Genomic DNA, 27,416 nt, shown 5'->3' on the forward strand with positions numbered 1-27,416 from the left:
TTAGATTTCGGAAAATGAAAAAAAAACCATCTCTGTGCAATTTTCTGTTTCATCTGGAAGGATAATTTAACAAAAAAACCCATCTTGCAATAATTTCAAGGCGCGGGCGCGCACAGAAAAATACCCATGTTTCTCAAACCAAGTCTGTCTCTTTATTTGTTAGCATCATCATCTCTGGCCTTGGGTGTGCCGCAGACGTTATTCAAAATTAACATATCACGGAACATCGCATATGTAATTGTAATATGTAATTAATATGAAATGGGGATTTTCGAGGTGTGGTTCCTAGTTTCAGTCTTTGTCTAGACGAACTTCCATTTGTTAGATTTGTGAGCCACCGTGTCTATTTGGGTAGCCATTAACTGCGAAATTAGTACACAACATGAACTTTGAGTTAGCGGACAAAAATGGGTTTCAAATGACTTCAATCGAACTTGCTTTATAGCGCTTGTTAATATCCCTGTTGTCAGAAAGTTGACGCGAAGCTGGATTTGTGAAATTTCGACGTAGAACTCCAATAAAGTGCTGTTCCTTCTTGGGGTTCAAGGAGTTCGATGTCTTCTGTGGTTTCTTTTACCAATGTAACTGTGACCTCAGACCTCGCGAATATTATCACAACGAGACTCTATACGTGCCAGACATCCGTACGGACGATCTGCAGATATTGCGCTGTTATCCGTGGATCCGTAGTATTTCCAAAAGAAACAACTGCCTGTTTGTAAGACATTTTCTGCACCGACTTGACAGTAGGGCAAGCAGCAACTGGTTACACAGTGACGCCCCTTTAGTCGTACTGTTCCTCCCAAACTCACATTGATGAGGGATGAAGCAGGATAAAGGTCCTCCAACCTTCATGCAGGTTCAAGTGGCAAGAAAACTAGCCTTTTGTCTTTCTTACATAAGTAAAATATATAACTATGGCAAAAACGAGTGAAAAGGGTCGGCGATTTTTCTAGTCCCTAAAAACGCTTCTTAAGTCTATTTCTATTTTTCAAACCTCCAAGAGATGAGTATGCGCAAGTCCGTGAGCCGCGACATTTACCAAATGAATATAACGCCAGAGAATAACCAGTCTCGATTATCCGACGAAACAGAAACTGAGTATCCGACGATCAAAGACTTGCTGATGTTCAAATAGAAGAAAAACGCTTCTTAAGTCTATTTCTTAGTCTTATTTACAATTTCTAACAGATTTGTTTAATTCTTACATTATGGAAATAACGTATGCATGAGAAGGGCCCGTGTCCTACCTCGTACTTTCCGGATTAACGAATCATGCCTAATTATGCCCCTTTGTATGTACCAGGATACAGACGTTCGGTGATCGTCCGAATGGTGGGCTTCCGGGCTTACAGGATCCACTGTGACATTACTCGGTTGACATAATTCTTTTGGAGTTTGGAAAGTAAACTTGAACCCAGCTTTAATTTTTATTATAACAGTTATAAACAACATGTTCGCGAGCTGTAACTTAACCAGACACTATGTTTTCGTTCTAATATCTGAAAGTACCAACATATTATATTAATAATATTAATTTAATATGTCTCTGTTTTATGTCAGGGTGTCCTTGAGTCACTGTCGTACGGGTGTTACCCAAAAGGTTAACTTTTCTTTGCTTATTTACGAACGCCGGTGTTCCTAGAACAGTTTCTGGATACTTACCCAGTCTGAAGTATTCCTCTTCAAAATTCTTCAAATTCCTTTCTCAGATTTTTGTCCCACTTAATAACGTCTCTGGGCTCGTGTTTTTTCACTCATTGTAAGACCAAAACGGCTCCGTTGAAAGATGGTCTGTCTAGCATGTGATAGTGTATTGGCAGTTTTACTATACTCACATTGTACGGACCGCTTGCTGTATGAACGTAGGATTTTATTTCACACTGTGTTATTATGAATCTGAAACTGCAAACTAGTACCATTGTATTCTCTGTTTTAGTAAAATGTATCAACATTTGAACTTATAAGTTCAATTTTTATACCGAAAGGGAGTAGGTAGTCATTCCACTGATAGGGGGAGAATTCTGTTTAGGAGTAGTAATTCCACGGATGTAGGGAGAATTCTGTTTAGGAGTAGTAATTCCACGGATGTAGGGAGAATTCTGTTTGGGAGTAGTCATTCCACGGATAGGGGGAAAATTCTGTTTAGGAGTAGTAATTCCACGGATGTAGGGAGAATTCTGTTTAGGAGTAGTAATTCCACGGATGTAGGGAGAATTCTGTTTGGGAGTAGTCATTCCACGGATGTAGGGAGAATTCTGTTTAGGAGTAGTAATTCCACGGATGTAGGGAGAATTCTGTTTGGGAGTAGTCATTCCACGGATGTAGGGAGAATTCTGTTTAGGAGTAGTAATTCCACGGATGTAGGGAGAATTCTGTTTGGGAGTAGTTATTCCACGTATGTAGGGAGAATTCTGTTTGGGAGTAGTAATTCTACGGATGTAGGGAGAATTCTGTTTAGGAGTAGTAATTCTACGGATGGGAGGAGAATTCTGTTTGGGAGTAGTGATTCCACGGATGTAGGGAGAATTCTGTTTGGGAGTAGTAATTTCACGGATGTAGGGAGAATTCTGTTTGGGAGTAGTAATTCCACGGATGTAGGGAGAATTCTGTTTAGGAGTAGTAATTCTACGGATGGGAGGAGAATTCTGTTTAGGAGTAGTGATTCCACGTATGTAGGGAGAATTCTGTTTATGAGTAGTAATTCCACGGATAGGGGGAGAATTCTTCGGTGTTTGCCACAAGGTTGTGAAATTCCACGGAAAATGGAGAGCTACGAAGTTTCTGCAAAGAATGGCAAATCCGTGGAAAAGGGAGAATTCGCATGTGTTTTTTCGCTAAACAAATGGTGATTCCACGGAAAGGGGAACATTCTGCAAATTGTTTTGCGATTTCTGGCTATTTCATTGACCGTTATGTGACATATTTCTGGAGGTGTTGACATGTGCTAAGACACTGCAACTGTGTAGACAAATGTACAATCGTCTTTAATTCGTGAATATAACTAAGTTCGACATAACGAAGTTAAAACTGTTAGTACCAGTTAATGGGATGCCAGCAGAGATTCATGCTAATGCTGCTTTGATTAACATACTACGAAAGCCTAATTGTGGCACTTTGGTAGCGCGCACACACACACACACACACATATACCAAATCGCCGTACCAACCAATGCCAATCGCCCTACCACCCGATCCTCATTTTAGTCTCATCGCCGTGACAGCCGATCCCCATTCTAGTCACATCGCCGTACCATCCTATCCTCATTTTATTCTCTTCGCCCTACCATCCGATCCTCATTCTAGTCACATCGCCGTACCATCCTATCCTCATTTTAACCAAATCGCCGTGCCACCCAATCCCCATTTCATCCATATCGCCGTACCATCCGATCCTCATTCTAGTCTTTATACGTGAATTGTTTATACAACTGTGCATATTTAAAGGAATATTGTTCATACGTCTGTACGTATTCCTACAAATGTACGTATTCATGCGTTGATTAACTGTTCACACGACTAGGTAATCTCGGGTTCATCGCTCACATGTTATCACACATCCATTTTTCATACGGCTAAAGTATGTATACGTTTATTGTTCATACGGCTGCATGTATTCATACGCTTGTTGTCCCCTCGTTGTTTACAGGTGCGGCTCCGGATCGGGATGTACTATGTGTACTTACAGGAGTGGCTGCGTGTGTTCCCTCGACATCAACTCCACATCGTCAGACTCGAGGACTACGCCGACGAACCCATGGACATACTCAAAGGCATTTTCAAGTTCCTCACACTCAGTAAGTACCAGCGTAGGAAGAGGGGCTGCAAGTTTTGTTTTTGTTTAATACAGAAGTGTTTTTCAGTCAGCGATTACAGGCATGCCTTTGTTTCTCTGCGTGATGATCCAATCCTCATTGTGGCTTCACAAAACATTATGTCCAGCATGTCCAGGTACAGATTTGTTTTTCAAGCTGACAACAAAATATTATTTTCAAGCATAAACATCCATACTAACCAGGTAACTGAACAATTACAAGTCCGTTTGTTTGTTTGTTTATTTTTCTACCGATTGAATAAAATCTTGAGTTGCATGTCATCATACGATGACCAGGTGACAGTCACTTAAATGCTACACATACATGAAGAGTATTTGGGAAATAATTTCGCTTTTACTTTTATTTTTCACTGAAGTGAAGTCCTACGCACGACAAGCACTCATGATAGAAACATCTCTGTATTTCACCTCCATACAACAAGTTTCTTGTCTGCTTATGAAATGCGTTATAAATTATGGCAATTGATCACTGACCTTACGAAAGGAATATCGTAAGTACGACGGCTACGTTGTGACGTCTTGCTACAAGACTGTATCGTGTGCTCCCTGAATAGAACGTTGTGTCGTCTTGCTACAAGACTGTATCGTGTGCTCCCTGAATAGAACGTTGTGTCGTCTTGCTACAAGACTGTATCGTATGCTCCCTGAATAGAACGCTGTGTCGTCTTGCTACAAGACTGTATCGTGTGCTCCCTGAATAGAACGCTGTGTCGTCTTGCTACAAGACTGTATCGTGTGCTCCCTGAATAGAACGTTGTGTCGTCTTGCTACAAGACTGTATCGTGTGCTCCCTGAATAGAACGTTGTGTCGTCTTGCTACAAGACTGTATCGTGTGCTCCCTGAATAGAACGTTGTGTCGTAATGGAGCAAATAGGCATCTGGACAACAGACATCGTTGTTACACGTGTGCGGAATGAAATACTTACAATATGTAACAAGGCGTATAGAACGAGGTCTAATTTTAGGATTTACACTCTTTCGCTAACATGCCATTCATAGAATGTGTTTGATATTGCTTCAGAAATAGTTTATACTGTGTTCATTAATTAACTGATATGATACACGCTTACTTATCCTATCCTAGACGATGTAACGTTTAAGGTGCAGGGCTAGATTTGCACTTGGGCACATAATATTCCCTTTTAATTGTCTTATTTAAAATATTTCGTATCCACACTCAATGATTTTGGAATACATTCTTGCGACTTTTAATTTAAACGCCAACATACACCAATTTCATTTATGCGCACCAGCATTCACACAGAATACCACCAGCTCCGCACAGCTATACGTCATTAAAGCAGAACGCAACGAATGTGCCACGCGCTGCGATGGAGCTTTGCTCAGTTCTGTCTTCACTATGACAACTCTAGGACATACATGATATAGACATGAATTCTATTTTTAAGTGAAACAAGAGACCTTCTGTAACTTTGAAACCTCACACTTCTGCTGTAGTCGGTACCACCATACAATGAAAAACTAATTGCCCTATACTTTTGACGTGGCAAGGGTCTAAACATGTTCAGGATTGTGCTTATCGGCTAAACGTGTTTAGGGTCTAAATGTGTGGGAAAAACCCGTATTAGATAAGTTAAGGATCTATCGTAGTAATCATATATACTTTCATTGTCAGCTGAGAGAGTTAACTGACTTTGAAAGTCCAGTTCCAACACTTGCCGAACTAGGCTGGAATTCCTGGGCTCGATCGTAGGCTAACAGTGGCTATTACGAGTTATATCCCTTCTAAGCCTCTCCTATGGACCAATCAGATTCCACCTTCGCATTACTTGCATTTGCTTCAAACAAAATGGCGGCGCCCAGTCAGGACGGTCTGATCGATAATCAAGATCTATATTGTGATAAAACGGGTCTTTTATCGCGAAATGCATCAAATCACGTGAGCAACTTGATACAAAAACATGAAAAGATGTGGAAAATATCTGTTTACTACGAGTTGGCGGTGCACATGTTTTGCAAATCCTGCAATCGACTGAAATCTGCACGACAGTTTACGAACCGGATTTCGATTTGTTTGCGCGATTTTGATTGGACTATCGTTAGGCCAGTCAAAATATAACTCCATAATACCAGCCTAGTTCGGCAAGGGTGGAAACTGGACTTTTATAGTCAGTTAACTCACTTACCTCGGGAAGATGTACAGCAATGACACATTTATGAACCAATAGTTGTTTAAACCTCGGCGGGATACGAACCTGCAACCTCTTGATTTGTAGTCCACCACGCTACCACCTGTGTCGCGGACACTATTGTTGTCCTAAGCGTTAGTTATCTAGTCCCCATTAGCCGGCTGGTTGCATTTTTTGTACATTTTTATGTTGATTGTGTCCCGTTGTGTCATTCGAATTTGTAAGCGAGGCTAAAGGGGCATTCACACGGTACAACTAGTTGTACCGTGTGAATGCCCCTTAAGGTAGCGATTGACATGGGGTATTTAACGAAATGGAAGAGAGATAACATACACTGGATAATCGAGGATGGTTAAAACAGACACTAAAGAAGACATCAAAGTTTGAACTTGTGAGCGTTGTGTAATGTACAAGTCCCAGTGTCTTTAGGCCTGTATTTTATTGATTCATTCAGACAGATTCGGGAAAGATCTAAACTATGATATTCTTTAACACCGAACATCCCTGTTGGATGATAAAATGGTTTACAAAACAAACCCAGAATATAATTCAGGTTACATATTCTACATTGATAATCGAATTTAATCTATGCATGCTAATTCCTTTGATGTGTAATAAATAATACTTAAACCGGTCCATTTGCAATAGAAATAAGAATATCTTCAAAACTTACCACGAGCCATTTATTTTCACACACGTGGTGGTAGGGTGAGTGGGTGCTCTCGGGATGTCAAATTTCTTTGCACTGAAAAATTATCCAATTTGTTGAATTAAGAGATCATTTCAAAAGCGTTTATTACATAACTGGTGCTACTTGCTGGGTGCGACTTCGCTCAGTCACTGCGTACAGTTTTTGGCAGCCCTAAATGACATTTTCGGACAAATTACACCATTAAAAAAGTGTACGTTCGGACCAGGGTGGGTTCGTTAATGCATTTCGAAGATTCTTGGAAGAGGTTGACGGTGGGATTTTAAAAAAGAAAATCTTTGAAAAATAGGGTGTGGTTAACGAGTAAACATATATTGCTCATAAGCTATTAGCATGTTACAGGACGGAAATGTTTTTTCGCTTTTACAGCTGTTGATTTCGTTGAGATTAACTCGGTTCCGAGTCTGTGTACGACAAACCGTTGTAATTGCTACCTGACACCGTCGCAACTGTTCAATCTGTTGTTTCAATTGAGAGCACATTCACTTTTCTACGTCTCCCATTTCCACTTTTTGTAGAGACCCACAACAGAGAATATGTTAATTCCCATCTGTTACATCATACATATTTTGATAAAATGTGCTAATGATCTCAGAATGTTTTTTCTCAGATCCACACCCACAATAACGCCTTCTAAGTGATGTTCAGAAATAACGTAGTTTAGTAAGTAAAACACAAATATATGTTGATTGCATATCAGTGTGCTTGAGAATGATTTCGTTTTCAATCCGTGATCCAGGCGCTTTGTAACAGCGAAGGACATAATCTTCAAAGGGACGCCATTTCTATGGCATGCAAGCATTTCATTAAAACCTTCCTTATAACCAGAAGCAATAGGAGAGAAGGGGTTCTCCTAACCAGACTAGGGGCATTGCACTCGTGAATAATACACATTCTGAATAAAGACATTTCCCAGAATGTACAAATTGTAATACTCTTCAACGTGTTGAAACTGCCACAGATCAATGTGATGTCATGGCCGAGTCTCTAAAAGGTTCTGAATATTTGTCTATCATGAGCTGGAATATTAATATGTTCCCATAATATACCTCGCCTTTAAGTTCAAAATGCAGTTCTATCAAGCATTAAAAGCATGTTGCATTTTCTCTGCTGTATAATAGTTAGCCTTGTTCTAGACTTTAGTAACATTATATTATTGGCAGGGCGTTGGATCGCGTTGTCCGAATACTAATGACAACTTTCAAAAGTCAGTCTCTCTCGGTCCCAAACGAGATACCACTGTGCCCAACCTTGGAAATTAGTGTGCACACAGAATAATGGCGTTATAAGTGGCGCATGTAAGTGAATGAGATTTGGCGTTAAATGTAATATATTTCGCTGTCGTAAAACATGTTTATTTAATTACGTTTATCTGTCAGGGATTGCCAAATGTAAACAGTCCTGCAGAATCCATGTGTTGGAGTCAAATGTGCCAGACCATATAGTTCATGTGGACCGGAATGACCATATAACATCATCAGTACGAAAGTTAAAAACATGTAAAGACGTTAACAATTGTAAAGTGTGTCATTTGTGTTCACAACAGGAAGTTTCCCAATCGCAATGGTAATCTTAGATCTTGTTTGGCACTGAAGCTTTCAAGGATTGAAAAAAGCTCATTAACTTTGAAAAGAATGTTTAGGTTGCCAAACAAACAAGAACGGTATTCCCTCCCTGAAAGTTGTTTTTCCTAGATTTAACTGAAAACACTTCTCGTCCTAACAATATCCTCTTCATTGGACATTCACCTTTTCTCCCACTTGACATCTCAAGACGCTCATCCCTGAAAACCCCAACTGTTCTTTCACATCAACAAGTAACCCGTCATCGCACACAGAGGTACAAATAGCTCCACAGGTCAAGGAACTGTCGCTATGAGAGTTACCTTTGGAGGGTTTCCAAGAACTCTGCGATGTATTTGCGGACGGCGCTTGTTGTGTTAGTGGAGGGGTTGATTTATACGGTAATGGTAACACGGCTCTTGTGTGTTGGCAACAGATAGATTGCTGTATTAGAATTGACTGTTGGTTGTGAGAAAAAAAAGTAGGTTGGATGTCATATGGTTGCGAAATATTATATTACCGATCTCTCCGACATTCGTCTCTATCTATCTCTCGTTTTGTACACATTATTATTTGATGACAGTCGCTGCATCTTTTCTGTTTAACTTATTTTTTCAGTAATATATATTGTCTGTGCATATCGTTTTACACTTGATTCTGGACCATGCAAGGTACCAGTTAGGCCATGTTTATCTCCAGAGGAGAAGAACAGGTACCATCGATACCAGGTGTCTTTTGCATCGCGCCCAACGCCGTGGACCGCCGCTCGTGCTTATGTACCTGACCAAGACTCATTTATTTACAGGCCGCTTTCAATACTAGTCTAACTTGAAACGATACACATTGTCGCGATACGATACAGTAAGGTCGAGATACGACACAGGATAGTGATGTCGAGATCCGATACACGATGGTAAGGTCGATATGATACACGATGGTAAGGTCGATATACGATACACAAGAGTAAGGTCAACATACGGCACACAGGAAGGTCGAGATACGATACACAACAGTAAGGTCGAGATACTATACACAACAGTAAGGTCGAGATACGATAGACAACAGGAAGGTCGAGATACTATACACAACAGTAAGGTCGAGATACTATACACAACAGGAAGGTCGAGATACGATACACAACAGGAAGGTCGAGATACTATACACAACAGGAAGGTCGAGATACGATACACAACAGGAAGGTCGAGATACGATACACAACAGGAAGGTCGAGATACGATAGACAACAGTAAGGTCGAGATACTATACACAACAGTAAGGTCGAGATACGATAGACAACAGGAAGGTCGAGATACTATACACAACAGTAAGGTCGAGATACTATACACAACAGGAAGGTCGAGATACGATACACAACAGGAAGGTCGAGATACTATACACAACAGGAAGGTCGAGATACGATACACAACAGGAAGGTCGAGATACGATACACAACAGGAAGGTCGAGATACGATAGACAACAGTAAGGTCGAGATACTATACACAACAGTAAGGTTGAGATACGATAGGCAACCGTAAGGTCGAGGTACGATAGACAACAGTAAGGTCGAGATACGATAGGCAACCGTAAGGTCGAGGTACGATAGGCAACCGTAAGGTCGAGATACGATACACAACAGGAAGGTCGAGGTACGATAGGCAACCGTAAGGTCGAGATACGATACACAGCAGGAAGGTCGAGGTACGATAGGCAACAGTAAGGTTGAGATACTATACACAACAGGAAGGTCGAGATACGATACACAACAGGAAGGTCGAGATACGATACACAACAGGAAGGTCGAGATACTATACACAACAGGAAGGTCGAGATACTATACACAACAGGAAGGTCGAGATACGATACACAACAGGAAGGTCGAGATACGATACACAACAGGAAGGTCGAGATACGATAGACAACAGTAAGGTCGAGATACTATACACAACAGTAAGGTCGAGATACGATAGACAACAGGAAGGTCGAGATACTATACACAACAGTAAGGTCGAGATACTATACACAACAGGAAGGTCGAGATACGATACACAACAGGAAGGTCGAGATACTATACACAACAGGAAGGTCGAGATACGATACACAACAGGAAGGTCGAGATACGATACACAACAGGAAGGTCGAGATACGATAGACAACAGTAAGGTCGAGATACTATACACAACAGTAAGGTTGAGATACGATAGGCAACCGTAAGGTCGAGGTACGATAGACAACAGTAAGGTCGAGATACGATAGGCAACCGTAAGGTCGAGGTACGATAGGCAACCGTAAGGTCGAGATACGATACACAACAGGAAGGTCGAGGTACGATAGGCAACCGTAAGGTCGAGATACGATACACAGCAGGAAGGTCGAGGTACGATAGGCAACAGTAAGGTTGAGATACTATACACAACAGGAAGGTCGAGATACGATACACAACAGGAAGGTCGAGATACGATACACAACAGGAAGGTCGAGATACTATACACAACAGGAAGATCGAGATACGATACACAACAGGAAGGTCGAGATACGATAGACAACAGGAAGGTCGAGATACGATAGACAACAGGAAGGTCGAGACACGATAGACAACAGGAAGGTCGAGATACGATAGACAACAGTAAGGTCGAGATACGATAGACAACAGTAAGGTTGAGATACTATACACAACAGGAACGTCGAGATACGATACACTTCATCAATTCGAATAGTGGGATGAGGTGAAATCGGGTTTTCCGTCGCGTTCAAAATTAATGGACTTATATAGCTACGGACATATAAACGACAAGTACCATCTATTTGCGTCTTTTTGCGTGACGTTGGTGATCGAACCATCGACATTCCCCTCTCCGGGCTGACGCTCTATCCACTAGACTATGGAGGGTGGTTCTCAGTGTGAATTATAACATTACCTGGACAAGATCAGACTTGTGAACAGTTGACGGTTTCATTTTCGAACCAATTCACATCTACTTTTACATATACATATTACTTTTTAATCAATACATGACTTCAAGACTCGTATCTCGTACACGCGTACCGTAGCTTTACCCGATTTTACTCGGTACAGCTTTAGTTAAACCGCTGCTGCCTGGGTCGTACACCATCTTTCAAGTTTTAGGAATGTATAATGGCTATGTCACGATGTGATGTAGAGATACCGACTATAATTCCCAAGACCACCATGAGCTACCGCGTCAAACAGGAGGGCGTGTAACCCTGCTGGAGCTCTGTGTGACGACTCAATCAACCTTGTCACGCACTGGTATTCGTTAGATAACGGTTTCTAGAGCTATAACCAGCAGAAGTGGGCTCTAGTTGCGGACACTGTACCAGACAATACGTTTAGTTCGTTTATTTAAAGAAACAACGCAATAGATAAGTGTTATTAATGTATCTAACGAACTAGAAATAATTCTCAATTTAAGTGACCAAGTAAAACATAACCCCCACAACTTAGACATCTAGGAATTATTAAAGATATATTTGACCTAAAGAAGTATATTAAGCGGTAAATTGCAAGGATCATAGATTAGCTCTGACCAACTTGAGACTCAGTTGCCCCAATATGGAGATAGAAAGCGCCAGATACCCCAACACGACTGCTGACCAGAGATTAAGCAACCTAAACAAGGCAGGCGACATACACTGTGTCTCTCTTCTGTACTGTCTAAACTATAGTACAGAAAGACAGTTACTTCTTAAGACATTATATTTATCAACCTGTCAAAATGATGTGTCAACCATCTTAAATCCTTGCACGGAAAACTTGAATTGTGTAACACAATTTCTCTCATCTTTTAGACAATTCCAGACATGAAGTTAATCGTCAAAGGGTATATTGTGACTTATCAGTTCTGTATTTCATTACGTATACGTCAAGTTTCTTCAAGGTCTGGTCAAAAAGTTCTGAGCCCGCCTTACAACTATGGGCCATAACAAAGTGAACTAGTCAATGTAGTACATTGTTTAAGTAGTTCATTGCAAGTGTATTTAGTCTGTTGAGGTCGTTTGTACATTAGTACAATAGTACATTAGCCAGTTAAACGTGATATGGCTCTAAATGGACACAGAAATGGAAAAGAACGATTACCGAGCAGTCATCAAGTTTTTGACTTCAGAGAAATGTACTCCCCAAGAAATTCATGACCACATGTCAGAAGTGTATGGGGATAAGTGCCCTAGCTATTCCGCTGTTAAACGTTGGGCAGCTATGTTTAAAGCTAGAAGAACAAGCCTTGATGATGACCCTAGGTCTGGACGTCCCTCAGCTTCCATCAATGAGGTTGCAATCAAGGAGACAAAAAGACTTATACTGTCAGATAGACGTATTACCATTGCTGAATTTGAAGAAGACACAGGTCCATTAAAACAATTATTCATGAACATTTACAGATGAACATTTATAGATGCTCGTTGGGTGCAAAGGTTTCTAAATTCTGATCTTAAGGAAAAAGAACTGACATTGCCATACTCACCAGACCTGGTACCAAGTGATTCCCACCTGTTTCCTAAACAGAAAGAACACCAAGAACTCTGGCAAGTGTGGGTTCGAATCCCGGACGGGACTCAACCAAAAAAAGTACGAGAATCTGTACTTTACTAAGAAAGTGTTATCCCAAATATAACATCGGTTACATTTGAACACTTTCTAAATGGCATTGTGTATTCATAGCTTTAGGCCATGGGAGCCGTGCCAATTTACACTTGTCAGAGGGGTACTCAAAGTACGTGATTTAGACTACCCGTTGTCGGACTTTCATTTTTGTGGAAGCCTCGGTGGCTGAGTGGGTTAGATCGCTGACTTTGTGTGCAGGCGATTAGGTGCCTCACTCTGGCAAGTGTGGGTTCGAATCCCGGACGGGACTCAACCCAAAAAAGTACGAGAATCTGTACTTTACTTAGAAAGTGTTATCCCAAATATAACATCGGTTACAGAAAGAACACCTTCGTGGAAAACAAGATGACGACAACGATGACCTCAAAGCTGTCGGGAATGGGTTTTTAGGGTGGCTTTAGAAAACTTCTTGCTGACTGGAATTGAAAAGCTTCACTGTCGATTCGAGAAGTGTATTGAAAAGCAAGGAGATTATGTTAAAAACACTTTCACAATTGTTGGTTTATTTGTTAGGCATAGAACCTTTTGACAAGCCCTCGTACTCTTCCCCGTGGGGGTGTACTGTACAGCACAATACTTTATTCTTAATACATTTTAGAACATAAAGACATAAGACTTTTGTAATGAGATTTTTTTTACATTTATTCAACCATGCGATTCAATTGGTGGTAAAATACAGTTTCTTTTCGATTAAGGGTATAGTTTCATTGATACATTTATAAAAGTACAGTAATGTTTATCAATTAATATTCAAATACATGATTCCATGAAACTTGTGTTTCGAAAAAGGGAATTGCCAACTCTAGAAGACGTTGTGACATCGTTTGAAAAATGAGCCGAAGTTATCCACAAATGAAATAACATAAAGAAACCCATACCACGTTCTCATATGCCTTGAAAAATAAGTGGAACCACAGATGGTGCTTATTCTGTACAAAATCCTGACGGACACACCCTCCTCCACACAAGCAGAGCGGAGCGAGACCGGAGTTATCTGGGAACTGTGGTCGCTCATGTGTCAGGTTTCATAGACTAAAGAACAGAACTTGAGCTGTAAGTCGCCCCAGATGGGGAAAAACTGGAAACATAGATACGCTTGCTGGCAGTTCGGTGTAAGGATATATATGCCTGCTGGGCGGTTATGTTTTACTGTTTTGTTATTTTCAATATATCACGTAGTTCATTTGCTTACGCCATGTGTGGAATCAGAAAAAATTGCAAATGTTTTCATGCTGGGTTAGACGATGTGTGGAAATTTTTATTAATTTTTTATTTATCAGTTCTATATATTATCATAACATCTTAAGTGTAGCTGCAGGTTGATGGTGTCCCCATCAGTACAAACACTTAATTCAATTTAAACGACACTTTCGGTTCACAGTTCACTTTTGATCGAACGTGGGAAAATGAAGGCCATGTAAGACAGGCGACTTCCGGTTGCGTTGTGACAAGCAGTGGCACCACTCGCTCAAGTGTTTGTTTGATGTGGAGCCCGGTTATGTACAGATAGGGAAACGGTGTTTTTGTATACGCACTGAAGCGTATAGGGATCTTATTGTCGGGGTTGAAGTCAATTTGACGATGATTTATTTCAGTCTTTTTCAAATATATGATACCCGTGAAGGTCCGTGAAGGGTAGAATAGGTCTTCAGCAACCCATGCTTGCCGTAAAAGGCGAATATGCTTGTTGTAAGAGGCGACTAACGGGATTGGGTGGTCAGGCTCGATGACTTGGTTGATGCATGTCATCGATCCCAATTGCGTAGATCGATGCTCATTATGTGAGTCACTGGATTGTCTGGTCAGACTCGATTATTTACAGACCGTCGTCATATATCTGGAAGTGCGGCGTTAAACAACAAACAACAAACAAAACAAATATATTTGTGTATGAGAGCTCTTTTCGTCTCCGGGAGCTAGTAATCTGGCAAACGCCACACTCACTCGGCTACCCTTCTACCAGAAGGTATTAATTTGTATTGTTGTTGTTTAACGCCTCACATTCAGCAATATGCCAAGTGTATGACGTTGACCTGTTAATGATCTAGTCAATGATATCATTGGTTTGTCTTGTCCAGACTAGATAGTAAACATGCCGCCGTCAAATTGCTGAGTGTTGTGTATTTATTGATTTAAATATATGTCTTTAACTAAGAAAATGTTCACTGTGTTCACTGTTTTCTCTGGGTTATGTGAAGATATGCCTTATAACCAGCCTGTGTATTATTCTTCCGCCTAACGATAACATAACATTTTCAAAAGCGAACACTGTTTTCATTGGGAGCATCAAACAAAGTACCACCTTGACGCAGTCACGTGGCCTACACAGCTCTGCAATCACGAATGTATTGGTGTGGTATTCAGGAAATACGAAGAATTTCCTAACTGATGCTTTTGACTTATTTCTGTCTCCAAAGCATGATGACTAAATGCGGAAAGCGGACCGCGCATTCCTAAAGAGGGACAAGTTTACGTGACCTCGCTATCACGCAGACTCCCAGTATCTCACGCTGCAGTACCGTAACAGTAGAGGCTAGGGGGCGCTACATAAATATTTAACTTCCGACTGAGGCAGACGAGACTACCGCGCGGCAGAGGAAAGATAAGAGAAGTCCCTCTTTTCATCACGTAGCGTAGATGTAGACTTGCTGAGGGATATCATACAGTAGCAAACGTCTCGAAGCTGTCTTTGCAGGACAAATGGAGGTTTTTTGGGCTGTATATATAAGGTCGGGTCAGGTGTACTTTCTCATCCGTCAATCAGCGTCGAGGTTTTGAATGAGCAATGCATTCAGACCAGTATATCTGATTTCTGTATCTCGAAAACGAAGTTAATCGGCGTGTTCCGAATTTAACTGATAAAAGTCGCACCAGACCAGGCCTTGTAGCGCTATAGCAACTACACCCACAAGGAATACCATCGAAGGAATATTTTTGTGTTCTGTGAGTTCTTTTGTTAGAATCAAAATTTTCGAATCGAAGCCATAAAGAAACGAAACCGAATCATTTTATCTGGATGGCTTAAGAACCAACATATCATTCATTTAGAATGGGCAGTCAAAGTTCGCTCATAGTTCGCTCAAAGTTCGCTCAGGGTTAGCTTGAAGCAACCTTGTGTTTAGATGTCCTCAGACCTTCACGAAGAGATGTGTCGTATCGGGAAAAGAAGATCTAATTTACCCAAAAGCGATATTACAGTCATATCCCTGTGTGTAATCAACCGGGGTCAGGCAAACCAGTGGCTGAATCACGCGCAATTCTCCACGCCGTCACAGCAAGGTCACACATTGTACCACCAGTCTTCTTAGCAAGCAGGGGCATTTGGGACTATACTTACCGGAATCCTTACGGGGATGAACAAGTGATTTTAAGTTGAGGGAATACGGAAAAGCCTCTTATCAAGTCTCAGTGTGATGTTTATGATAAAGTAGACTTGCTAATTGTTGTTAGCATGTATATATTATCTAACAGTTATTTTCTTGGTGAAAACATGGTTACAGCTGCATTGCACTTCCTGCACGAGATAAGGAGATAAGGCGTTTGCCATAGAAGTGTTTGTTGGGTGGGGTACGGCGTCATTCCGCCCAGCACTGGTGACAATAGCAGAAATAAACACATGGCGCTAGGGGAGTTTATATTGAGTAGATATGGAGGAGTAGACATCAACACAATTGTTTGCAGTATCTCATGTATGCCCGAGAAGGTTGGCGTTCACCCCCCATTGTGATACTATTGTGTACTCAGCTAGTGGTTACGTACATCAGCTACTGGTCTGTTTGTGGACATTAGATGAAATTTGTTAAATGTTGATTTTCGCCATGTCAGCAATGTCACGGCTTATGGCATTGTTCCAGCAGTATCAGAGCGGGTGCTGCGTGGAATGGGCTACACACACTGAACTGGGGAATCGACCCCTTGTCTTTGTTTTCGTCAAATATAGATGAACCTCGTTGGCACGAAAACGTTAGAAATCCAGTCAGAAGGTCATTCTCTCACCCATCTTCGATTATCCAGTGTAGTCCATTTACATTCTATTACAATAGATAATATAATGAACGTATTATACCCTGGATACTCGAGGATGACACAACAGGGACTAAAACAATTATAGGGGATTGCATGTCAAGAAATAACCTTTGGATGATGACTATGAGAGAGGAGACATCGTGAGACATGTGTGATTGCTTGTCATCTAATCCGATTACTTATTTATCGGTGCTCACACCATCAACCACTGGTTTGTCCAGCTTCAATGACGTACTTGGCATCCCATATTTAGTATTTTCTGTTACGGAGATAAACCCCATTCATTCTCACTTCTCCACATTATCATTTTATGATATGTTTACCATTCATCATTAGATCATTATCATCATTGTCATGTTGATCATTAATCATAAGATCATTATAATCGTTGTCATGTTGATCATTCATCATAAGATCATTGTCATCATTGCCATGTTGATCATTCATCATAAGATCATTGTCATCATTGCCATGTTGATCATTCATCATTAGAGCATTATCATCATTGCTATGTTGATCATTAATCATAAGATCATTATAATCGTTGTCATGTTGATCATTCATCATAAGATCATTGTCATCATTGCTATGTTGATCATTCATCATTAGATCATTGTCATCATTGTCATGGTGATCATTCATCATTAGAGCATTATCATCATTGCCATGTTGATCATTCATCATTAGAGCATTATCATCATTGCTTTGTTGATCATTCATCATTAGAGCATTATCATCATTGCCATGTTGATCATTCATCATTAGAGCATTATCATCATTGCCATGTTGATCATTCATCATTAGAGCATTATCATCATTGCCATGTTGATCATTCATCATTAGAGCATTATCATCATTGCCATGTTGATCATTCATTTTTTTCATTTTTTTGCAGGAGCTCTGACATCCGACGAAGAGGAGTCAATATTCCGGAAGCCGATGGTGGCTAACGCACGAAAATCTAAGGACAGAGACCTGGGTGTGATGAGAGAAGATACCAGGGAAATCCTCAACAATTTCTACATGCCTTTCAACCAAAAACTCTCCATACTCCTGCACGACCCCAAGTACCTGTGGACTCCTTCATAACCAGTGTCTTCTGTCTCCATCCAGTGTGTTCACGGCGCCCCCAGTGCTACGCCAGTCACCTATAGCAGCGCGTCATGTCCATACACCTGCGCCCAGGCAATAGTTTTGCTTGCCAAAAAACCCAACCCAATTTTCTGACCTTTTATCTGTATACTGGATACTGTTTGGTCCCTCGGGTGTATGGCATGCAGGGCAAATGGACGACGTCCTGGTACGCACGCTTGTTTTGATCCCCGCCGCAACGAAATCCATATAGCTAAACCTTGTTAATCCGGAGTTTCTTGTGCAGGATAAAGAATGCCCGATGACGCATTATAAATAGTATGTTTATGATTTTCCCCTTTCCACAAAAACTCCAGAGGCAAGGGGTACAGAGTTCGCGCCATTGTTTTTATTACACCATTACTGTGTATCAGAATGAATTATCTTTTGATATCAATATCCAAATAGCTATATGCGGACAACTGCTGGGGACCAGACATTGTTGATGATATTCCAGTCACTTGTCAATGGACGTTAACGATAAAGCACAACTCTCATTCGTAAGTCAAAGCACGGACATTGCTAAGCAACGATATATATGTGCCTAAACAAATGTATTTCGTGGATTTCTGAGAACATCAAATACATATACTCGAAGGAAACTGATTGCTTCCTGATTGTGTTCCACGAGCAAACGTTTGTGGCCAGATTCCAGACATTGGTGTATGCGTGGAAGGATTTTACGTCCGTGTGGATGAATCGCTGACGTCGCGGAGATCGCTGTTGAAAGGGAGATAACGCGTGCACTGAATTGCACAGTTAAAAGTCGGTGATGTAGCCTTGTGGGTATAAAGTGTACCCTCGTCACTTCAAAGACCCGGTTCGATTCCAAATGTGGGCACAGTGTGCGACGTCCTTTAATATTTCCGGAATATTTTAGGAAGCGTCGAAAACCACACCCACTGTATGTCTAAAATATGGTATTACCTTTAGTGATGAATTAACTGTGATGGTCATCAACTGTCAAACAATATTCTTACTAGCATAAGTGCTACTTTGACTTAACAGCATCCATGATATTATTTTATTATTTGATCAGAACTGATGCTTAGCCTTGTAACTGAACTATGTGTGGAGTTATCGGCTCTGGTGAATGGGATCCTGAATTGAGGTCATGCAACAACATGTGTATGAGGATGTCACACCAGATTGTCCTGAAGAAGTTCCAGATTAAACCTGTATGTCACAGCTGATGTGCGTAAGGAAGCACCAGATTGCACGTGTACAACGTGTGTGTACTGAAAGTGTCGAGACTCCGATCTGACAATATTAGAGGCCGCTTTCTATGAAAAGCTTACTAGTAATTTCTTCTGTGAAGGCACTCGTTTATCCAGACTGTATAGAAACACACGCTATATCTGTTTCAAATACGACATCATGGATCTTCATACATTAATCTTGTACGGGGATATTCTAATATGAAAACCAGCCCCAGGTGTATGTGATATTGAAATCATCTTCAGAAAAAGAGATGTTCTGTTATTCTGAATATGTCAGTTGAAGGTATTATCCATTGTCGGGGCTGACTACCTTTGCATGGTAGCCCCTTTATAGTATGGTTACAACTGGTTGACCGTTACACGTGATCGCTCTGTTTTGAGAGCCTGCTGTATACAAATAACTGCTGAAAATGCTCAAATTGCAATAACTGTTGTCGTATGTGCTCCGCTGCAGATTGTGTGTAATGAGGTTGCCATTGGTTTTGTACATTTCAGAGGTGACGCCCACTCAAATATCGTCAATACTATATCGCCTATTGTCTTCACGTTCCTCCATCACCCGAGACTGCATGTGGCCGATATGAGGTGCAGCAGCGAACAGGGTCTACTTTTAGACCTGTAATTGATTCAGAATGAGTCTGGGTAGACTGTCTCCCTGACCTTAGAGAATATATTAAGAAGACATCCAAATCAAGTCTAGAATGATTCCGTTTGTTAAAAATAGCACTGCAAAGCGGCCATATGTATTCACAGATGATGAAGGAACATAGTGCACACAAATCCGTGAAGTGTTGACGATGCAGTCAAATATGCTTGTATATTATACTTACAGTCACTGTTTATTGCGGAACTTCGTTAATACGAACGGTTCGGTTTCCAGTAAAATACATTTACAATTGTCGTGTTGAGTACGACATAAGATGCACAAGTTAAACTTGAATTTGAGGTTTCATTATTTTCATTGACGTCACTTGGGTCACAACAAACATATTGCTTTTTGGTCGGATTTTGTTAGTCTTGACGAGCATTGAAATCACAGTTGCCTCGTGAATTATATATATATTGCCTTTGAGTAGCAGGTGTTTCTGTTCCGAATGACCGAGTCTATCAAAGAACGACTATGCACAGACATGAGTGACTAATGTTTGTTAACTTTGGAGGAGGCCTTCACCGAAGGGTGGTATTCGGGTAGGTGAAAATTCCTTTTTGTTACGAAATCTAATTCTAAAAGGTAGAGTTACATTTCCGACGAACCGTAATCGATTTGTTGTGCCGTTGTGGTATTTTAAATTCATCTTTGCAAATAAGAACGTTATCAACAATTTATTCTCAAAAATACATATTTAATCATATATTATTGAAATATTTACAGTTTTATTTTCAGAATTGTATTTATGACGGTGGATATTTTTCATGTTGCATGTATGAGGAATGCTTGGTCAATGTCTTTGACGGTTATTTTTTAAATAAAATCTGTTAACGGTATACGATTCCGTACAATATCACGACCGGAATTAAACTCTTGAGTCCTAGTCATTCACTTTGAAGAGCATCGTTTTGTTTGAGTGACATTTGATTTGTCTCTAACATGGTATATGAGTCCGGGTATTCATTAAATCATGTATTTTTTCACTTCTGTGAAAATAGTTCTTTTTATGTTTTTGTGACAGCAGATCGAACATCACGTGTTAACTATAGCACACAGATATTATATGACATAAAGTTTTTATGCTCATTTGTTAAAAAGTCGACTAAGCCATAAACACAATGCGTGGTGGTCTTCACGTCCCTAGTTACTACAGCTGTAGTCAGTCAAGTGAACCCGTACAGAGTGGCATTCGTCCATTTACGTAACCTACGTTCGGCTCGACACGGCACGACACGAGAGGTGACGAATGACTAATGATAAAGCCCCGTAGCATTGCGTTTATGCTTTATGTCGCTTTCCACAAAGCTTTCATTCTATGAAGCTATGATCTCTGCCTTCAGCATGTTGCCTCATGTTTAGTCATGTAACCATGTACAATTAAAACTGGTTAACTGATTTCTATCTGCCTACTGTTTTTAGTTTTCAGTAATACATGAATCTAGCCGTCATACTGTGAGGTGGGTCCTGTCTGAATGCAGTTCATAGTAACCCGGCCGATCGGTTCTCATTCTATCAACCACTGGTCTGGCTGACCCATATTCGATAGTGTACATCCTGCGGGGATGTTCTGAACATTCGATTGCTCACTCAATTCACAAATATAGATATGCATGTTGAAATCTAAGTTTTTACTTAAAAGCTTATCTTGATTTTGTTTGTTTGTTTGTTTGTTTGTTGTTTATCGCCGAACTCAGCAATATTCCAGCTATATGACGGCGGTCTGTAAATAATCGAGCTTGGACCAGGCAATCCAGTGATTGACATCATGAGCATCGATCCACGCAATTGGGATCGATGACATGCATCAACCAAGTCAGCGAGCCTGACCATCCAATCCCGTCAGTCGCCTTTTACGACAAGCAAGCATGGGTTGCTGAAGACCTATTCTACCCCGGATCTTCAGGTTATCTTAAAGAAATTAGGTCATTTGCAGACGCCTTTAAAGGATATGTACAGTAAACTATAAGTATGTGATAAACACATACCAAAGAATTAAATAAAATAAACATCTTGAAGATAACAAATATTCTAGACTCAATATTAGTGACAAAAAACGTTGCAAACCTACTCGTATTCCGGAAACTACCGAGAGTTACTAAGCGGAGTGTCATCACGTGATCTGAGGTGATGGTGGAGTGCCGACATGCAGCGATCACTGTTTCTGTATAGTTTTGGGTAGATTACGAGCGTAGATTACCAATACGTTGAATTGTTGTCATTGATCAATAGTGGGACATTAGTGGCTGGCATTTAGGTCTAAATTCAGCATGCAAAAAAGCAACTCGTTTGAAAAAACATGGACCCGACTCTGATTATCAATAATCGATAATAACCATACATCCAATAACACTGACACATAACTACTTTTTTCACATTGACATTTATCGTAAAAACATTCCCGAGGCAAATACATGTACTTGATGTTTGTACAGATACTGTGCATACAGGAGATTCTCAACTTTCAATCTGGTTATCTAAAGACGTCCCAAAACTGTAGAGAAGTTCATCCTGCATGGTTTGTCAACAAAATAAGAGAGGCCTTTCCTGTACACCATAAATATGCCAAATATATTGCCTTCGTATGTAATCCTTTAATTTTTCGTGCTTTGTAATTGTGTTTCGATGATAGTCATGGAACAATGAATGTTAAATTTATTTTCGTAACCAAGTTCTTTAAGTTTGTGTTGATATCTCTCATAGACAGATTCCTCCAAATGCAAGAAACACGATATGGCATGGTTTCCATTTTCCTCCTCGCCGACATCGTTGTATCTAATCTTTACTCCTCGCTAAATCGGCCTTTTCACTTTGGAAATGAGACTTGCATTTTGGTACTTTTTTTAGTTGAAGTTGTACATCCCACGCAACTCAATTTCCCATCTTCAATACGTCAATTGTCTCTCGACTATGACGTCACAGCTACCGCTCGGCATACGCGCTGGTTGTGGGATGAGGGCAGTTGTTGGATGCTTTTTAGGTAACACCGAAATTACATATGACTGGTTAGGGGTGTAAATATGTACTTTGTATGACCATTTAACATGTTTTAAAATTATTTATTTTATCAATAGATGTTCTTTAAGCAATATATAAAATGAACTGGAATCTCAACTGAAGAATTCAAGCTCGACAAACAAACATGAATAAAAATTATCATCAGTACATGTATATGTCACATGGAACTAAATCAGTACATGGGTATGGAACATGGAACTAAATCAGTACATGTGTATGTCACATGGAACTAAAGCGGCAGGTGTGTGTATCACAAGGAATTAAATCAGTAGATGTATATGTCACATGAAATTAAATCAGTAGATGTGTATGTCACAAGAATTAATTCAGTAGATTCATGTGTCACATGAAATTAAATCAGTAAATGTATATGTCACAAGAAATTAAATCAGTAGGTGTGTATGTCACATGAAATTAAATCAGTAGATGTGTATGTCACAAGAAATTAATTCAGTAGATTCATGTGTCACATGAACCACAGTAAATGTATATGTCACAAGAAATTAAATCAGTAGATGTGTATGTCACATGAAATTAAATCAGTAGATGTGTATGTCACAAGAAATTAATTCAGTAGATTCATGTGTCACATGAAATTAAATCAGTAAATGTATATGTCACAAGAAATTAAATCAGTAGATGTGTATGTCACATGAAATTAAATCAGTGGATGTGTATGTCACAAGAAATTAATTCAGTAGATTCATGTGTCACATGAAATTAAATCAGTAAATGTATATGTCACAAGAAATTAAATCAGTAGATGTGTATGTCACATGAAATTAAATCAGTAGATGTGTATGTCACAAGAAATTAATTCAGTAGATTCATGTGACACATGAAATTAAATCAGTAAATGTATATGTCACAAGAAATTAAATCAGTAGATGTGTATGTCGCATGAAATTAATTCAGTAGATTCATGTGACACATGAAATTAAATCAGTAAATGAATATGTCACAAGAAATGAAATCAGTAGATGTGTATGTCACATGAAATTAAATCAGTAAATGTATATGTCACATGAAATTAAATCAGTAGAGTGTATGTCACATGAAATTAAATTAGTAGAGTGTATGTCATATGAAATTAAATCAGTAGATGTGTATGTCACATGAAATTAAATCAGTAGAGTGTATGTCATATGAAATTTAATCAGTAGATGTATATGTCACAGGAAATTAAATCAGTAGATTCATATGTCAAACGAAATTAAATCACTAGATTCATATGACACATGGAATTAAATCAGTAGATGTGTGTGTCACATGAAATTAGATCAGTAGATTCATATGTCACATGAAATAAAATCAGTGGAGGTTTATGTCACATTGAACCTATTTCAGTAGATGTGTATGTCACATAAAATTAAATCAGTAGATTCATATGTCACAAGAAATTTAATCAGTAGATGTATACGTCACAAGAAATTAAATCAATAGATTCGTATGTCACATGAAATTAAATCAGCAGATGTGTATGTCATATGAAATTAAATCAGTAGATGTATATGTCACAAGAAATGTAACCAGTAGATGTGTATGTCACATGAAACTAAATCAGTAGATGTGTATGTCATATGAAATTAAATCACTAGATTCATATGTCACATGGAATTGAATCAGTGGATGTGTCGGTCACATGGAATTAAATAAGAAAATGTGTATGTCACACATGTCTGTGTGTTACATGGAATTAAATCAGTTGGCGTGAGTGTCACATGGAACTAAATCAGTAGATGTGTATGTCACGTGGAATAAAATCAGTTGGCCAGGGGTATATGACATTTTTCAAGCAAAAGGGTCTTTTACACCTCTCAGGTTGAATTCAAAGTCAATAAAAATGTGGATTTATGGCTCACGTTGCTAACTGTTAGTCTGTCATATAGACCCTGAAACAAATATATCCCATACAGCCCATGCAAGTCTATAATGTTTGGCAAGTCCAGATTACTCCAGTATCAGCAAATGAAGAAAGTCCTCTGGGCTCCTTTTTATTATATTTTATAACTATAATTTAAACACATTTTTTTATGTTCTGTAAAATATGTTCATGTCAGAGACTAGACGTTAGTCCAGGTTTCTGCTTACTTTAGGAAACCCTGTGTAAACGTTTCCATTGTGAACTAGCGGTGAGACTGTCGCGACTCTTTTGTAACTCTACATTTGCATTGCTTCGTGCCTTTGATGATTAATAACATAACCGCGTCAGGCATGATGGCTCACGTTCCTGCCCAATACATGCTTTTAGACATTCTAATAAGCTGTATAGACATTTCAAATGAATTATGACTAAAAACCAATAGAAATGATTTTATCACTATAACCATTTGCAATATAAATGTCTGCAAAGTAAAAAAGAAATGGAGAAAAAACGCACCCCTGGTGAAGTCCTGCATGACAACTGTACTCACAGACTGACAATTTCTATACTGCTGATTAAACTAGTGGATGATAAATGTCACAAATCTTACCTTACAGCACCGTAACGAATATGGATACAGGCACGCTACGTGTGTTCGAGTGCATGTTATATAATACAATTTGATTAGATTAGTTACGAACGTGTTCCTCAGTGATTTAACTATTCTTGCTCTTTTTAATGAATTGTAATTATACGAAATTGTTAGGTAGAAAACTTTGAATTGTACATATTTCTGAATAAACTTTAACATAATAACATATAACCAGTTTGGGTCTTCTGCTAACTCTCTTTAAAATAGAATGGATTTTCTTTACAGATTCTTATATTTTGCATAACGATGAAATATATTGTATCTCCGCAATCTTGAGAAAGTCATACGTGGGATAATCCTGCATTAAATAACATATTACGTACGTCAGTAGACTGTCACTTAAACCAGTTTCACCACACTGTGAAATCACTTAGATCCGGACGTACGGTATCCTCCAGGTTAACAAATTCCCAGATCAACGAATCAGGGAAGCAGAGTATTAATGTCCTTTGTTTATGCGCATTTGCTCCTAGCGGCAATCGTCCTTAAAATAGGGGTTCTGGATTAAGGGGGTTTCACGGTACATTTATATCTTTTTATTACAGCCATTCGGATAAACCTAATTTTTTTTGGTGTCTACATTTATAATAAATACGACGTAAAACTCAAATATTTATCAACTTACTATCTGCAAACATAAATTTTATGACATATCTGATATCTCTTTCTTGAAGCTCATTTCCTAATCTTCTATAAAGTTAGCATCATCTACGACATTATAACATATATCTATAATATTCGAGTTCGAGAAACGCACTTAATGTATGTGGTTACAGTGGTTACGACGTCATTGCTTCTCGTTGACGTCATTTGAGCTTCTCGATTCGGTTTTCAATATGAAAGACACCACTTCCAGGTTATAACTGAAGTGATGACAATAAAAGTAGCTTTGATGCTGTTTTTTACGAAACCCGTGCCATAATTCGTGTATTTCTGGTAAGATGAAACCAGATACTCCGTAAAATCAGTATGATGCCCATTGGTTGGTTCGAATCCCAGATGCGACTTGGCTATAATTCTTGGTTTGTCAGCACCAAAGCTCTGTTTGCTGGTTCCATGGAGTGGCTAACAGTTATAAGCTACATTGCGTTTTGCTTTTCTCCAAGAAGCTGATGCGCCGGAATGTTACTGAAATACTGTTCTGATCGGTGTTAACCCAACTCACGCTTACAGCAAAGGGCCGCCTCCGTGGTCTAGTGGTAGAGCGTCCGCCCGAAGCGGAAGGTCCGGGGTTCGATCCCCCGCCGCGTCATACCAAAAGACGTTAAAAGAGGGTTCTTGTTGTTACCCTATCTGGCACTCGGCATTAAGGGACGAAAAAAAGGACTGGTCAGCTCGGAGTCAGTATACTGTGTCTGAGTGGGGTATTCGTGTGAAACTGCGGCATGGTATCTCAGTTTGCAAGCACTATAAATCGGCATAAGTCCGGACTAGTACGAGTAGCCCCCTCACACACACACACACACATACACACGTACATGCACGTCGCTATATAAGTGCAATAATCTTGGACGCGACGTTTAACCCAATTTCACCTCACCTCTCAGGATCATACACTCTAATTCACAAGTCCTTGTATTTAAAACAGGAACCAGCGCTACGCTTTAATATCTGTCATCGCATGACTATTGAAACACACATGAAACATTGAAACATGAAGACCGCTCCGTGGTCTAGTGGTAGAGCGGAAGGTCGGGGATTCGATCCCCGGCCGCGTCCTGCCAAAATGGTACTTGTCGTTACCCTGACGCTCGGCATAAAGGGGCTAAAACAAGGACTTCTAAGTTCGGAGTCAGTATACTGTGTCTGAGTGGGGTATTCTTGTTAAACAGCGGCATGGTATATCAGTGGGCTAGCACTATGAAATCGGAATTAGTGCGGACTAGTACCAGCAACCACACACACACACACACACTCTCACGCACACACTCACAGGTGCATGCACGTTGCTATATAAAACATGAACGCGTGAAAGCACGG

General features: G+C 39.8%; 1 protein-coding gene across 5 annotated transcripts in view; it reads left to right on the forward strand.

Annotated features, from left to right (window-relative positions):
• The window catches only part of LOC124121918 (carbohydrate sulfotransferase 15-like), a 57,724-nt gene extending 36,420 nt beyond the window's left edge, over positions 1–21,304 (forward strand). For all 5 annotated transcript variants that reach the window (XM_046485049.2, XM_046485046.2, XM_046485048.2 and 2 more), the window contains exons 7-8: positions 3,650–3,797; positions 17,801–21,304. In XM_046485049.2, coding sequence (XP_046341005.1) covers positions 3,650–3,797; positions 17,801–17,994 — 342 coding nt within the window. In that variant the 3' untranslated portion in view covers positions 17,995–21,304. The remainder of the gene's footprint in view (positions 1–3,649; positions 3,798–17,800) is intronic.
• The last annotated feature ends 6,112 nt before the right edge of the window (positions 21,305–27,416 follow it).

The sequence above is a fragment of the Haliotis rufescens genome, unplaced genomic scaffold (genome assembly GCF_023055435.1).
Source record: "Haliotis rufescens isolate VD_foot unplaced genomic scaffold, xgHalRufe1.0.p SCAF_54, whole genome shotgun sequence".
Lineage (NCBI taxonomy): Eukaryota > Metazoa > Mollusca > Gastropoda > Lepetellida > Haliotidae > Haliotis > Haliotis rufescens.